Here is a 13,706-nt window from a genome sequence, read left to right on the forward strand (position 1 = left end):
TCGTTTTTAAGGTGCTACAAAAAGAAAACTCAAAGTTCAGTAATAATTTCTATAATTATTGTAATATAAAAAAGTGTCGGTAGTATTCAACCCTTGGAATAGACAATAGATATTTCTTCTTAAACATAACAAATACGTGCGTTGGTGCGTTGCGCACTTCGGGACGCTCGTAAAAAAATATCAATTTGTTTGTAACTCGACAACCCTGCGCACGCACCATACGCACGTACTCCTATAATTTACCACTTTACAATATAATGTGATCTAAGAAAAATAATATTTTCGTCTAACGCCCGGTAAACAGGCGTGGTAACTTTACACTAATCGTTCACATGCACTACGGTTAAGTGTTCGGGCCCGACGGTTGTTCCCCTCACGCGAACCGTTGACAATTCAAAAGCCGTGAACTTCGTACAAAACACCTAAAAGGCTTGAGAGGTCCGAGCGATGCTAACTTCGCGCTGTAGTTACGCTTTGACAACGTAACGATACGAACGCGAAGTTACTTTAGCGCGTGTAAGTCAATTTTCAAAGCCAAATTAAATTTTCTTTTGAATGTTATTGTGTTAGTACACAGGCCTTCTAAGAGTTCTACGATGTAAACAGAGGTACAGTAATTGAGAAGGAATTGCACTTATAAAGCGTCGCGTTGGCACTTAGTCTTATGCTACAATTGGAATTTTATTTTATCCGTCGCTACAAACAAACGATAGCAGTAAGAATTTACCTGCTGTGACCAAACTTAGCGAATCACCAATTTGAAACGAAAGCGTATTTTAGTAATTACACGAATTTTTAATTTATCTTACCGACGCATAGTTTGGACCCAGCATTACTCAAGCGATTGGTCGGATCGAAGATAGAGGAAACAACTACAACACCAGCGATAAAACATAAGAACACGAACATCGAAATATTAAAATTCTCTACTTATACTTAATCCGTGGAATTAAGTAATTAAAATTATACATTAAAACTGGAAATTAGTTTAGAAGCAGTATACAGCATCCGGTTCTCTAACGAGGACGAGAAAAGTACAATATACATCTTATTTAATATTATTCAAAGACACAAAAGCAAAACCACTAGACCTTATTGCCACGCTTAAATTATTGCTACGACATATACTCAACTACATATAATGTAAATACTAAATAAAATCAATTATTCTTTACAACATTTTATAAAACGAAATATTATTGCATATTCAAGTTTCTCAGAAAGGTTCAAACAATTTAAGCATCGGTAAATCTTAAGACTAAGATTGACGTTGATACTTATTTGAAATTTTATCGATCTCTTTACCACTTTTCTTTCCTTACTCCCAAATAAAATTAGGTTTCCATTCACTAAGGCACAATTTGAATTTAATTTTGAACTTTATTCAATACTAAAATAAATGATGTCATCCGCTTAGGATTTACATTCACTAGCTGCTACTACAATTGATTTTAAAAGTTCAGACACATAAAACTTATAATACGCCGACTTATATTAAATCTAACATCAAATCAATGTAAAAATATAATCGATAATGTTTAGCTTAACAGTAATATACAACACTTTTATTACAGTATAGGTGGTGTTATTGTTTATACAAAATTATATAATTGAGTAATATTACTTACAGAAGCGCCTTAAAATGTTTCGTACTTTTCTCCCAATAAATTGAATACTGTACATTAATATAAAGATGATATCAGCTACGTAAATATGTTATATTATAAAATAATACAGTACTTTCATAATGGCCAAATTATTTTTTTTGGCTTTTATGTTACGGGAGCCCTTTTTGTGATACGCCAAGTTATAATTAGTAATAATGTCTACAAAATGCCATACGTAACTTATTTAACAACGCAAAGGCGATAATAAATATATATTTCTCGACCATTTAAATTGCATTCAACAGGTACTTAGATGATATCATATCAGTAATAAAGGCCAATAACAAGGCGTTATTAAACAAAACGGTATCTCGTGTAGCTTAACTAGTCGATACTTAAAAGTTAACCACTAATTTTCCTTTTTAATGATACGTTTTGTCGCTTTTCGCTTCACTGCTGTTTTTGCTTGTGTACCTTACCTATCGTATACAAAGCGTTGATATAAGCTAACTGACATAAGCAGTTTTTGTTCTTATTCCAAAAGCAACCAGAAACATTTTGTATTTGCTGTTTGAACTTTAGACATTTCTAGCTGCTTAGAGACCGAAGTATGTCGATGTAATATACATATACTTTAAAAATATACGAGCTTGCAGCGATCCTTTGTATATACGTAGATAAAAATATTGACAACGATATAATATCTATAGTTCATCCATTGCTCAATATTGCTAACGTTTTCATTCAGTACCGTTTAAAATTAACGCCTTTCAAAATATTCTTAGCAACATTCCTTGTCGTGGCCTCCACTCTACACTTCCTTCTGGAAATCGAAAACGAACCGTTATATTTGAAAAATTGAGTTTTAAACATAATGAGTTATAAACAACAAAATTTCGTTATGTGGTAAGCGCGAGGTTCTTTTGTTAAATTCAAAGCGGATGGCCACCCACAACTTGACTAGACCATTTCCAATCCTTTACTTCTATAAAAATATATGAAGTATTATATATAACGGTACTGAATTATTATAAACTACTGTGGCAGTTCTGAAAGACACTTTGCATAAGGCAATCTTGGCTTATTTCACTAAAACTACTTATTGCATTAAGCGCATAAAATGGCAATTGTATGATTGCGAATTGAATAGTTTTTGCGCAGTTCGAAAACAACATTTTGAGAGCGAACTCGTTATTGCATTTTGTGAATTGATCCTTGATACAATGAACTAGCTTTGTTTTTTTTATTAGGTGTATTCCATGTTGAAATTGACCAACTCGAAGAGGAAAGGAAAAAAATAACCAAAAATTATATATACATAAAAATTATTGTATTCTATCATCAATAACATAGGTTACACAAATAATAAAATTAAAGGAAAAACAAATTTATACATATAATTAATTAAATCAATAATGTAAAAAAAAACAAATCATACATACTATCAACACAAGACTACTTAAATGACAGAATAAGAAAACAGACTTTACAAATTACCTAAAAGAATGTGGCGCCGAGCGGCGTCCTTGGATCGTTTTCTATACAATCATTTAATAATTTGGTTTCAATTTTAGGGATTTGATAGAAGACCGCGCCCAAATCGGGACATAATAGTATTTACAATTACTATGAAATATTTGTGATTCATAATTCTTTACATAACCTAATGATAAAGAGCAACAAATGTAGTATGACGTAATTATCAACTAAAAAAGTATAACAAAAACAAAGTACATAAATGCGAGTTTCGAAAGGAGATGAAAGTATAATTTTGAAATAAAACTTAAAGTACTTACATAAAAATAAACTAACGATTCCAAGGCACTAGAGCGCAGATCTAACTGTTTACGCCCCAAATGGACGCTGAACGAAACGCAAAGACGCGTCAGTAATGCAAAGACGCGTCTCGATGCGTTCAGTTGGCTGAGGCCACAAATATAACTAAATGTGGACATAAAGTAATCTCAAATGAGTCGCGGCTAAAGCGATTTTAGTTAGTCTATCTGAAGAGCCCGAATCGCGACTTATTAAGTAAACTGCGCTATATTAAAATAAATTACAATTTGTGATAATAAATAATAGTTTAGATTATAAATAGTTTGTGCATATAAGTACCGATTCATATGGAACGAAAAAAAACCGATGCGTTAAGCGAGCGTTGTATACGCAATAAATATTTAAGTAGAGAAGTGATCTTCTCTTGTCGTTCGCAGGTAACTAGCGTAGGGTAATATAGGAACCGCAGCTCGGTGAGGCGGTAATCATTAACTTGACGGTTTGCCAGAGGGCAAGATACAGCCGAGCCTTTTCAGCTCATACTTAACTTAAGTCTTACATAACGCTAAGACTCGACTCTGAATCTTACCCTAAACGACAGCTTCTAAACACCTAGATGAAAGGTCGGCTACCTAAACGTGATAACGTAGTCAAAGCCTGTAACACTAAATTATACTAAATCGAACGCTGCAAGCTCCTCTCAACACTCGACTCGGAAGACACGTCAGGCCTCACCACGCGTCCCGATCGCTTATGTCAAATATCTTGTCCGCTTAGCAATAGTTTACATAAAATATAAAGTGAAAACTACATCTTAATATACTATATACAAGGCATCTCATTTAGCAACGAATTTCGTATTCCGCACGTTCGCTCAGCTGCGTACGCGCGCGTGTCCGAGGTCCGCCGTCAAAGGTCGTCCGTTCGTTAAAAATGCCCGTACTTAGTCCTCGCCCTACCTCTTATATAAACAGTCATACAAAACCTATCTGGCACTAACATGTATATGCATTACAAAATGTATATATTTACAATCACAACATAAATTTAAACAACCGAGAGATAAAAATTGGTGTTAGAGATTGAATTGCATCGCGACCGATTTTAGAATTTCTTGTACTCTTTGTAGTTTCATCAAAATTTGCACTTTACCATTTGTTCGAATTATAATTATATTAAACTTTACGTTTGGAATAATTTAAAATTTTCACTTTGTCGACTCACCCATGTTTATTGTCTTTCGAAATGTATAAATAAATTTAAATGAAACATATATTTGCTCGACTCTTGTTCCGGGAAAATATTGTTCGCTTTAAAAATTCAATTGAAAACAATTCACTTATTTTATATATATTGTTCAAAAAATTTAAAAGCTAAAACTGAACGATAACCCACTTCAATATTTCAGAGCATCGCTAAGAAAAACTAAAAAATGAGACACGTTTAGGGGTTTCGTGAGTTCTTGGTATATCGCAAAATAGTAGCGCAATTGAAATATTTTACACACACATATATATATTTATATATATCTACTCCATTCAAATTATATTCTCACAAAAATAGTAATTTTAACAGTATTGCTTACATTTCATTTAGAATTTATTACGGCCAATATATTTAACTAACGAATAAAAGAGGTTATTTCATCAAAACACTTTTAGATCACGTTAGTTAAATACATGGTTTAAGTACAATTATTTGCAAATCGAATAGCTATGTAGATTTTTCTATTGAGGAATTTTCTATTAACAACTACGATTCGTAGCCATCACTATTGGTATCCATATAGAAACCCGACGCGAGGGCGCTAGTCTATTTGTCTCAGCCGTATAAACGTATCAATGCCACAAAAAATCGCTAAAAATAAGGAATCACATATTCAGTAAATGTAGTATGAGAAACTATGGTTATATACGTTTAGCACAAACAATATATTTAATCACATAATACTACCAAAATGGAAGAATATGGGCATATTTGGAACCAAACACAGCATTCATGAGATAAACTATACCGAACGTATGGTCTGAGGTATCAAAACCGTTTTCGCTAAACGACATTGAAAGTAAAATTTGCAATGTTCTCCACATAATAAAATTTGTAAAATTGTGATGCTTCCGATATATGTACAGTACGTATACGTATACGTAAAGTTACGTGTACGTTCGCGTTTAACCATACTTAGGACTGCTAAATAGTTTAGGCCAAAAACTTCGAAACACGTTGGTCCGCTCAAACCGGCCGCGTCGGTCGATATCCCGATTGGTTGCTTTTCTGCGTTCGTGTGTGAGACTGTGTGCCTCTCTCTGAGCGAGACACGCTCGTGTGTCTCTGCGTGTGTCACTGTGGTGCACTCTTTAGTAGAGAGATGGCGTAACGTACATATTGCACGAGATGTCTAAACGTCGAGAAGAGAGTCAGCGGTCCGCATTTTCGATCCACTGCTATGAACAGATCTATAGAAAAAGAGGAAATTCAATGTTAATTAGTATCTTGCCAGATGAAGAATATTGTTATAAAAATAAATTCGTATTAATAATTTGGAAACAAAAATATAACACTTTTAACCGGATTGCAGCTATGTATAGTTATTTACCTTATAATTATTTTACATAATTTTAACTGTTCGCACGCTGTAAAGCACGCGAAACGTCGGAAAATTTTAAAATAATTATAAGTTTATAATAAAAAAATTTAATTACTGGTTCCAGAAAAAATCGATTTAAAATTTTATATACTAATTCAGAAAGAAAAGCAATTTATAATGTCATACAAGAAAACAAAAGATTCCTAAATTTTATTCTGTTAAGCCAAACGCCGTCTTCGCGTTTCAGTTTCAGTCTCAGAGGGCACTTCAGACGAAGACCTCAAAAGTTTTCAACGAACCTTGATTAGGCCTCAACCGGCACAAACAATCGGCCTGTTCCCATAGATCGTGCGCGACGTACAGGAACGTGTAGTACTTGGTGAGCTGAAGTAGGGCGTTGTGCGCGTGCGCAGGAACCGCGTGCGCCAGGGAGCAGTACCCGCTCGACGCCGAACCGCCGGATCCCACTGACCCCGCGGGGGAAGGCGTCGGAGACAGAGGCGAAACCGATTCGGCGCAGGCCGGCTGTGGATTACGAACTTGTTAAATTGATTTGCGAGACACAAAAAAAATAATAATGAAGATTATGATATAATATAGTAAATATAATATAATTAAAAAATAAATTTGCCATAATAATAGCCAACCTTTGAAAGGAGATTGTGTTTGACAAAAATTATGAATCTCACCAGATTATGCTCAAATATTTATCGAAAATGAGATCCATTTAAAAGCTGTGAATAAACATTTACACTTACATTACCGACCTTTTGTTGATACTCTTGCACGATCTTGTAGTACTCCTTCACTTCACGATTGTACATCTTAAACATGCGCAGGTACAGCAGGGCTTGTACGCGGAGGCTGAAAGTGTATTTATTTACTTAGGAGGAGGAATATTACGATATTATATAATTAAATTTATCTTAGAGTAAGAACGCACAAATTTATGTGATGTACAGTTATCCCTCGTATAACGCGGTACCCCTATAACGCATTTTACGTCCTCCATATAACCCGGAGATTACTCAAGTAATTTTTTTGTAGTGTGAAGTTTATTATGATTTGTCAAGTCCATAATTAGTTTTGTGTACCTTTGCACTTGTTTCAACTGTGTTGTTATAAAATTAAACTAAATAAATGTATCAATATCGTTCGTGTTTCTAGTTTTTAAATTGATAAAATAGAACGATTTTAAGAGAATACTACTATAACGCGATTTCCAGTAACGGGTCTACCGCGTTATAAGGGGGTTTACTGTACTGTTTGTTAGAATAATGTAGAAAAACTTAATTTTACACTTGTGGAAGAATACTTATTTACTTTAAAGCGTCGTTTAGTGCAGATAGAGATCTGCTTAGAGGAACATTACAACCGACGTTGGTCACGTAAAAAAGGTCTATTTCTCGTTTTTCTTTAAATTAATTTGGTAAATCTACCAAGTTGTTTAAAATTTAGTAAACAAAGATAATGCCTATCAGTATATCTCTATAAAAAAGTCAATCTTTTCTCATACTCTACCTCAATATATCCAGTTTGCTGAAGGTAGAGTGAGGTTCTCCTCCCTTTTTCCTCGCTTCGGCCCTGATCCTTTGCGGCATCGAGTGTATGGACTTGATATACTCGATGGTCTCCCGGTATATTGTGAAGGCTCTTTTGGTATCCAACTCCAGCTCCAACACACGTCCGGTCAAAACGAAGCAAAGCACGGATTCAAGGTACAGCATCACCCGTGGCAAGGCGTGCTGTTCGCTCTCCGCCGCTGAGCGGAGGCGTTTCGCTTCCGCGAGGTAGTATCTGGAATTATTAGTCTTTGAGTATACGAAGGGATTTTTTTTATCGTCTGATAAAGCAATATTTAATACGTCAAAATCTCAAATGTATGTATTTCACGAATGTTGAAACTGTGCAAAGTATCCTCTGGATTTTTTTACCAATTGATATCAGACGAGCTGTCTCTAAATTTATTTAAAAATCTTCTTTTTGAACGAAAACATCTTTTTTACCGAATTGAAGCTATGTATTATTATAGAATTATAATTTTTTTTACATAATTTTAATTTTTGATTGTTGTCACCGTGACCACGCACAAGTAGAAGTAGAGTAGTAGAGTAGAGGTAAAAAAGTGTTTTCTTTCAATGTGGAAAAGCTATGATAACATAAGACAATACTATCTTCTTTTTGATCATTTTTCTTCTGCCTCGTAATAAGCTACTACTTATATATATAATTAATATTAATTGTGAGTGAATTAACCTTTCACAGAGCTTTTATAGATATTATTATTTATATTTTGGATTTTAAATAAATTTTAGTTATAGTTGCATGTTATTTTGAGTTTTTTTTTAATTAATTAATTATGCACTTCTTGTACTTTACCCTCTATAGATGTTTCTCTTTTTATTCTCCCATATTAGGGTTGACTGGAAGAAATCACTTGTGAGCGATAAGGCCGCCTGTTGCCTAATAACTTATGTAACCTACTTACTTTTTGTTTCTTTTTTGTTTGTATAATTATGTATGGTAACAAAGTATAAATACATTTAAAAAAATGTTTGTCTACTAACTTGTGGTCCCGCTCTTCGTCAGAAAGCGCGTCAGCGGGCAACTGTTCAAAGTACGAGTAGTAGATCGGAGTCTGGCCTAGACACGGGGGCGGCCGCTCGTGGTTCGTCGCCGCCACTTCGCTCTGGAGAAGTAACTTATTACTTAATATCCCGATTTTATATTCAAATAGCAGTGTTAGCCTAGTGGCTTCAGCGTGCGACTCTCATCCCTGAGGTCGTAGGCTTTGCACCAATTGAATTTCTATTACGCATTCAACATTCGCTTCAACGCTAAAGGAAAACATCGTAAAAAAACCGGCTTGTCTTAGAACCAAAAATGCCAAGTGTCAACCACACGAGGCCGATCACCTACTTGCCCATTAGATTGACAAATGATCATAAAACGGAAATATGAAGCCCAGACCTAAAAAGGTTGTAAATCCAGATACTCAAATATGGAAATGTAACGGTCATCAAAGTCGTAACGGCGATAAAAATAGGGTCAAAAGTCGTTATTTATTAGATTAACCGATAGCAGGCAGGAATGATCTTTTAGTTGGGATTCCTATAACGATAATATAAGTACAGCAGTATATATATCGTTTATCTGTAATGATTTACCTGTAGAGGTGTGTTGACCTGCGCCGGTGGTGGGCCAGGTCTTCTCGGAGTACGCAAGGCACGGACCAGCTCAGCTCGGAGACGTCCCAGGGGAATACTCACTAGTACTCGGGAACGACTGCGGCGCTCTGACACTGAAGAAAATTATAATTTGGAATTGGAAATTATATGATATGAAAGTATCTTCAAGTATTTATGTTCGGACTTAAACTATCGGCCTTTAGCAGTGACAACCCTATACCAATAACTGATTTACTCACCTATAGGCACAGGACACTGGACAAATCCAACGTCCGCCTCCGCCCTCTCTGGCGTTATTCTCTCCACCCGGTCCACAGATATCTTTTTATCACTCGACAACCTATCCAACTTGTCGCTCGACCGGTCGATCGACATTTTGTCGCCCGATTTTCGATCCATTCGATCGCTCGTCGACAATCTGTCTGAGGACCTGTCGGATATACGATCAGGGGAGATGAGATCGTTCGACAATCTATCATTTGATAATCGCTCTTGCAATCTGTCGGAAGAGAGCTTTTCTTGGAAGCGATCTATGGAAATTCTTTCCTGGAGTCGATCTGTGGATATCCTTTCCTGGAGGCGATCGTTGGATATTCTGTCTTGGAAGCGGTCGTTCGATAGTCTCTCTTGGGCGCGATCGTTGCGATCCGGTCTGTCCGGGGGCAGTCGATCCGTGGACCTCCTGTCTGATGGTATACGCTCGGGGACTAACCGATCATTGGTTATTCTGTCTGGGAGGCGGTCTACCGAGGTGCGTTCTATAGTCGGCCTATCTTCGGTGCGGCGGTAGTCCGGCCTTTCAATGGGAACTCCTTGTATCCTATCATTAGCGTTTCTCTCGGCGTCTCGTCTTCTGGTGTAGGTCTCCGATTCTTGTGGAGGAGAAACTCTGGCAATAGCTTCTTCGGTTCTTCTTTCGGTGGAGCGGTCCCTGTGGCGGTCGTCGTCATCAGCCCCGGATTCGGGCGCCGTCACTTCGATTATCGTCACTTGGCCTTTGCCCTTGCCTCCTTTTCCTTTGCCACCTTTTCCACCCTTTCCTCCACACTCGTCACCCTTTTTAGGAGTGAAAACCTGAAAAATTTAATAGAGTTAAAAATAATTATCAGTTTCATCATCTCTTTAATTATACAAAAAAGGGGGATCCCATCGTCAACAAATACGAGGAAAAATTAGTGTATCAATCTGGTGAGACAAAAAAAAAGGTCATTAAGATTATTTTGATCCTGAGTAACTAAACACGGCAAAGTCTAACGCAAAGTCAGTCTAACGTCTAAAAGCAGAGTCACAGAGTAAAAGAAATCATCTTGGTATGAACTGGTGGTACAAGCTGTGTTCTTACCTTACGAAAGATATGTGTTTTAGTATCCTGTAAAGCATGATGTACGGGAGGATCGGGTTCCGGCTCACTGTCAGGTGGAGCCGGAGACTGTGGGCGGGTCTTCTTTGGGCGGCCGCGCTTTTTCTTGGGCGGGCGTTCTTCCGACGTTCGCACTTTGGGCGGCCGCCCACGCTTGACCCCTGTGCTTTGAGAACCGCTTGGAATTGGTGGTGGCACGCTTGGCGATGCTTGTGGTCGAACCTGGAAGTAGATTATGAATTTTAAATAAAGCTCAAAAGTAGACGAGGCGATAGGGTTTATATAATATTTTAGTTGAACAAAACGTAACCATAAAGCTTCTTGAACATCATGTTTCGATGTTCAGCCTACAAATTGTATACAGTCGATTGACAAACAATGCAAGAAAATACTGATTGCTATAACAGATATATAATTCAGGCAGATTATACTATAAATGTATGTTACCGGCACAGGTCGAGGTGTTTCTTCATCACTAGATGCAGTGGAAATGCGGTTGGCGAGAGACCTGCGACGCCTAACCCCCGGAGATGGCGACGATGCTTCGGAATCGGTCAGATCCGATATCGGACTCTGCTGAAAATACAAAAAAACATGGCTTAAATAAAATTCCTACTTATTGTTTATATTCAATTCAAATAACTGTATCGCATTTCAAGTCTAAGGCGTATAAAGATTCCTATAATTGAGAACCTCAATGGCAGTCATCGAAGTAAGATTGCCGTGAATCGCTCCAACAGCCCTCCACAACGTGTCCTTTAATCGAAAATACTTAAGAAGAATTCTATTTCTATCCCGGCAAGGGATATCATTCAAACTATTCTCGAAGGATCTCAGTCCGGATCTCAAATTGGACTTAAGAACCGCTAACTTAATCCATTTCCTCTGAATATCCTTATCTTTATTGCTGTCATATAATAGATTAATAAGAAATTTGATGATATTCTCGTCCATGTCGATGGAAATTTCCGATTCACTTGATAACTGATAGTAAAAAAATTGCGCTCGCGTATTCATTAAGACTAAACCGCTGCTTGATTGGTACTGATTTACAATGGCGCGTCACATTGAGATCGGTTTTGTGCCGACTCAGCTAACCAATACCGCGAAGTGTGTATCTCAAGTAACAAGACACCTGAGAAAGCTTCTTTGTACCAAAACTGCGCGTTTGCATAAGATACATAAATTAATTTTTATCGTAACATTGAGTAAGATTTACTTGTCCTTACAGCTAGGATTAAGTTCTTTTATTTCAGTTAATTTAAATTCTATATAATCGTTATAATTGTTAAGGAATAAATAGCCTTTATTTTATGTAATATTCAAACTCAAAATAACTTTATTCATATGGGTAAACTTATAAACGTCAGGAAAGAAGTTAAATTGATTCTAAATTTACATTTACTACCAATTCGTAAGTCAACTGCGTAGAGCAGGCAAGAAGAACTGGCAAGAAACTCTCCGCCACTCTTTTTAATCGCCAAGTTTTGAGTCATACAAATTGTTTGTACTGGAGCAAAGCTCCCGAGCATTAGGATCAGGAAAAGCTTTATTAATTAATTTACCTTTAACGAGAGATTTTGAATTTATTCAGTGATAATTCGCTAATTTCGCTTGGGAGTTTGTTGTAATATCGAATACAATTTCCATATAAGGAGTTGTTTATCTTCTGAAGCCTGGTTGGTCGTACGCTTAAGTTAGTTAAAATACCAAACCTTTCAGTCAGCTAGTTAAACGGCTTTTTTATTTAAGAGGCTAGGCATTTAACGGCTAGTTGGCTTCCCTGAATCACATTCATTATTACAAGGTAATATCTCCTACCTTCGTATAATACAGATCTACTCACCGGTTTTCCCTTAGCATCAGCCAGTACATTTGTCAAGTCGGGATGGTCGGGAGGCTCCGGCGGTGGAGGCGCGAAGTTCGAAAGGCCCCACGAGGGGCGCTGCGCGGGTGGCGGCGCCGGGGCAGGGGCTGGCGCTGGAGCCGTGGACTCAGCTGAAGAAGACTCTGACTCAGAGTCCGAAGGTGAAGACTCGCTACCGGAACTCGGACTACCCCCGGAGCGTATCGGTGAGAGGATTCTGTAAATTGAATGTGTTGATATAAGCAATGCACAATGCCTAGGTACGGTGGCGAGATAGCAAGTAGATAGAGTTGAGAATAGAGAATGAAAGATAATTTTATTCTTATAAATCCCACATGTTCACTACGTGTATAAAGGACATCATCCTTCATTTACAGACATCATTTACTCGTATGTAGGCTAAAAGGTTCCACAAAACTATTTAAAATCTAGAATAACTTACGGCTCCAGTCTGGTGGTAGTGGCTGCGACCTCGTCATCACTCTCAGACAGACCAAGGTCCTTGTTAACTACGTCACTGGAAAGAATGAACAATTTCGTTGATACAATGATGAAATTTATTTATTGATTAGACAGCGAATTATAAACTACCTGACCTGACTCTGTATATTCAAATCAAATCATTTATTTCAATTAGGCATATAAAAAGGCGCATTTGAAATTCAAAATTACAAATCACTCTAGTTACCACTTCCACTACTGACTCTTTTAAATATTTATTACAATATTTTGTAAGACCATGACCAGACCATGTATATAAAAAAACTACTATACTAAAATAAAATAGACGCAATATATGGCGCTCGAATATTTATATATCGTTGCTGAACTAACAGCAACCAAACAAAGTGCAACAACCACGACTGGAATATTAAGATGACACAAAAACGCTCACACACTCACTTACACATACGCAAACACACCAAAAATAAATTATTAGTAAATTGTCTTTGTAATTACATAATGTTTTTCGTATAGTGTAATTCGTATTGACTATATTTTGAATTTAAAAATTATAAATATTATTGTAAAAATGGGGATTATCAATAAACTGTTAAATAACGTTAAATCAAGTGGTGTTATGGAATTGATTTTAGTGTATTAATGTTATTACTTCACATTCACGTCAAACATATATTTTGATGAATACTAAGAAATAAACTACAAATAAGACTTATGTACACAATTAACGCCTACAAAACTTTCGTGCGATTGCGATTTCAGTTCAAAAGCTCAGTTATCAGTACCCATATAATATATGTTTTTACGTAGACTTGAAGAGCTAACAATATAGTGATTGTATTATCTTATATATTATGAA

General features: G+C 36.6%; 1 protein-coding gene across 9 annotated transcripts in view; it reads right to left on the minus strand.

The window, feature by feature from the left end:
• Nucleotides 1–35: 35 nt before the first annotated feature.
• The window catches only part of LOC123716503 (AF4/FMR2 family member 1), a 198,734-nt gene continuing 185,063 nt past the window's right edge, over nucleotides 36–13,706 (minus strand). For 6 of the 9 annotated variants that reach the window (XM_045672321.1, XM_045672330.1, XM_045672295.1 and 3 more), the window contains exons 11-21: nucleotides 12,828–12,902; nucleotides 12,365–12,602; nucleotides 10,966–11,094; nucleotides 10,501–10,740; nucleotides 9,398–10,232; nucleotides 9,138–9,271; nucleotides 8,538–8,659; nucleotides 7,492–7,767; nucleotides 6,729–6,834; nucleotides 6,270–6,495; nucleotides 36–5,839 (exon numbers count right to left, since the gene is read on the minus strand). In XM_045672321.1, coding sequence (XP_045528277.1) covers nucleotides 5,724–5,839; nucleotides 6,270–6,495; nucleotides 6,729–6,834; nucleotides 7,492–7,767; nucleotides 8,538–8,659; nucleotides 9,138–9,271; nucleotides 9,398–10,232; nucleotides 10,501–10,740; nucleotides 10,966–11,094; nucleotides 12,365–12,602; nucleotides 12,828–12,902 — 2,497 coding nt within the window. In that variant the 3' untranslated portion in view covers nucleotides 36–5,723. The remainder of the gene's footprint in view (nucleotides 5,840–6,269; nucleotides 6,496–6,728; nucleotides 6,835–7,491; nucleotides 7,768–8,537; nucleotides 8,660–9,137; nucleotides 9,272–9,397; nucleotides 10,233–10,500; nucleotides 10,741–10,965; nucleotides 11,095–12,364; nucleotides 12,603–12,827; nucleotides 12,903–13,706) is intronic. The other 3 variants (XM_045672338.1, XM_045672305.1, XM_045672314.1) reach the window with 3 other exon arrangements.

The sequence above is a fragment of the Pieris brassicae genome, chromosome 1, assembly GCF_905147105.1.
Source record: "Pieris brassicae chromosome 1, ilPieBrab1.1, whole genome shotgun sequence".
Taxonomy (NCBI): domain Eukaryota; kingdom Metazoa; phylum Arthropoda; class Insecta; order Lepidoptera; family Pieridae; genus Pieris; species Pieris brassicae.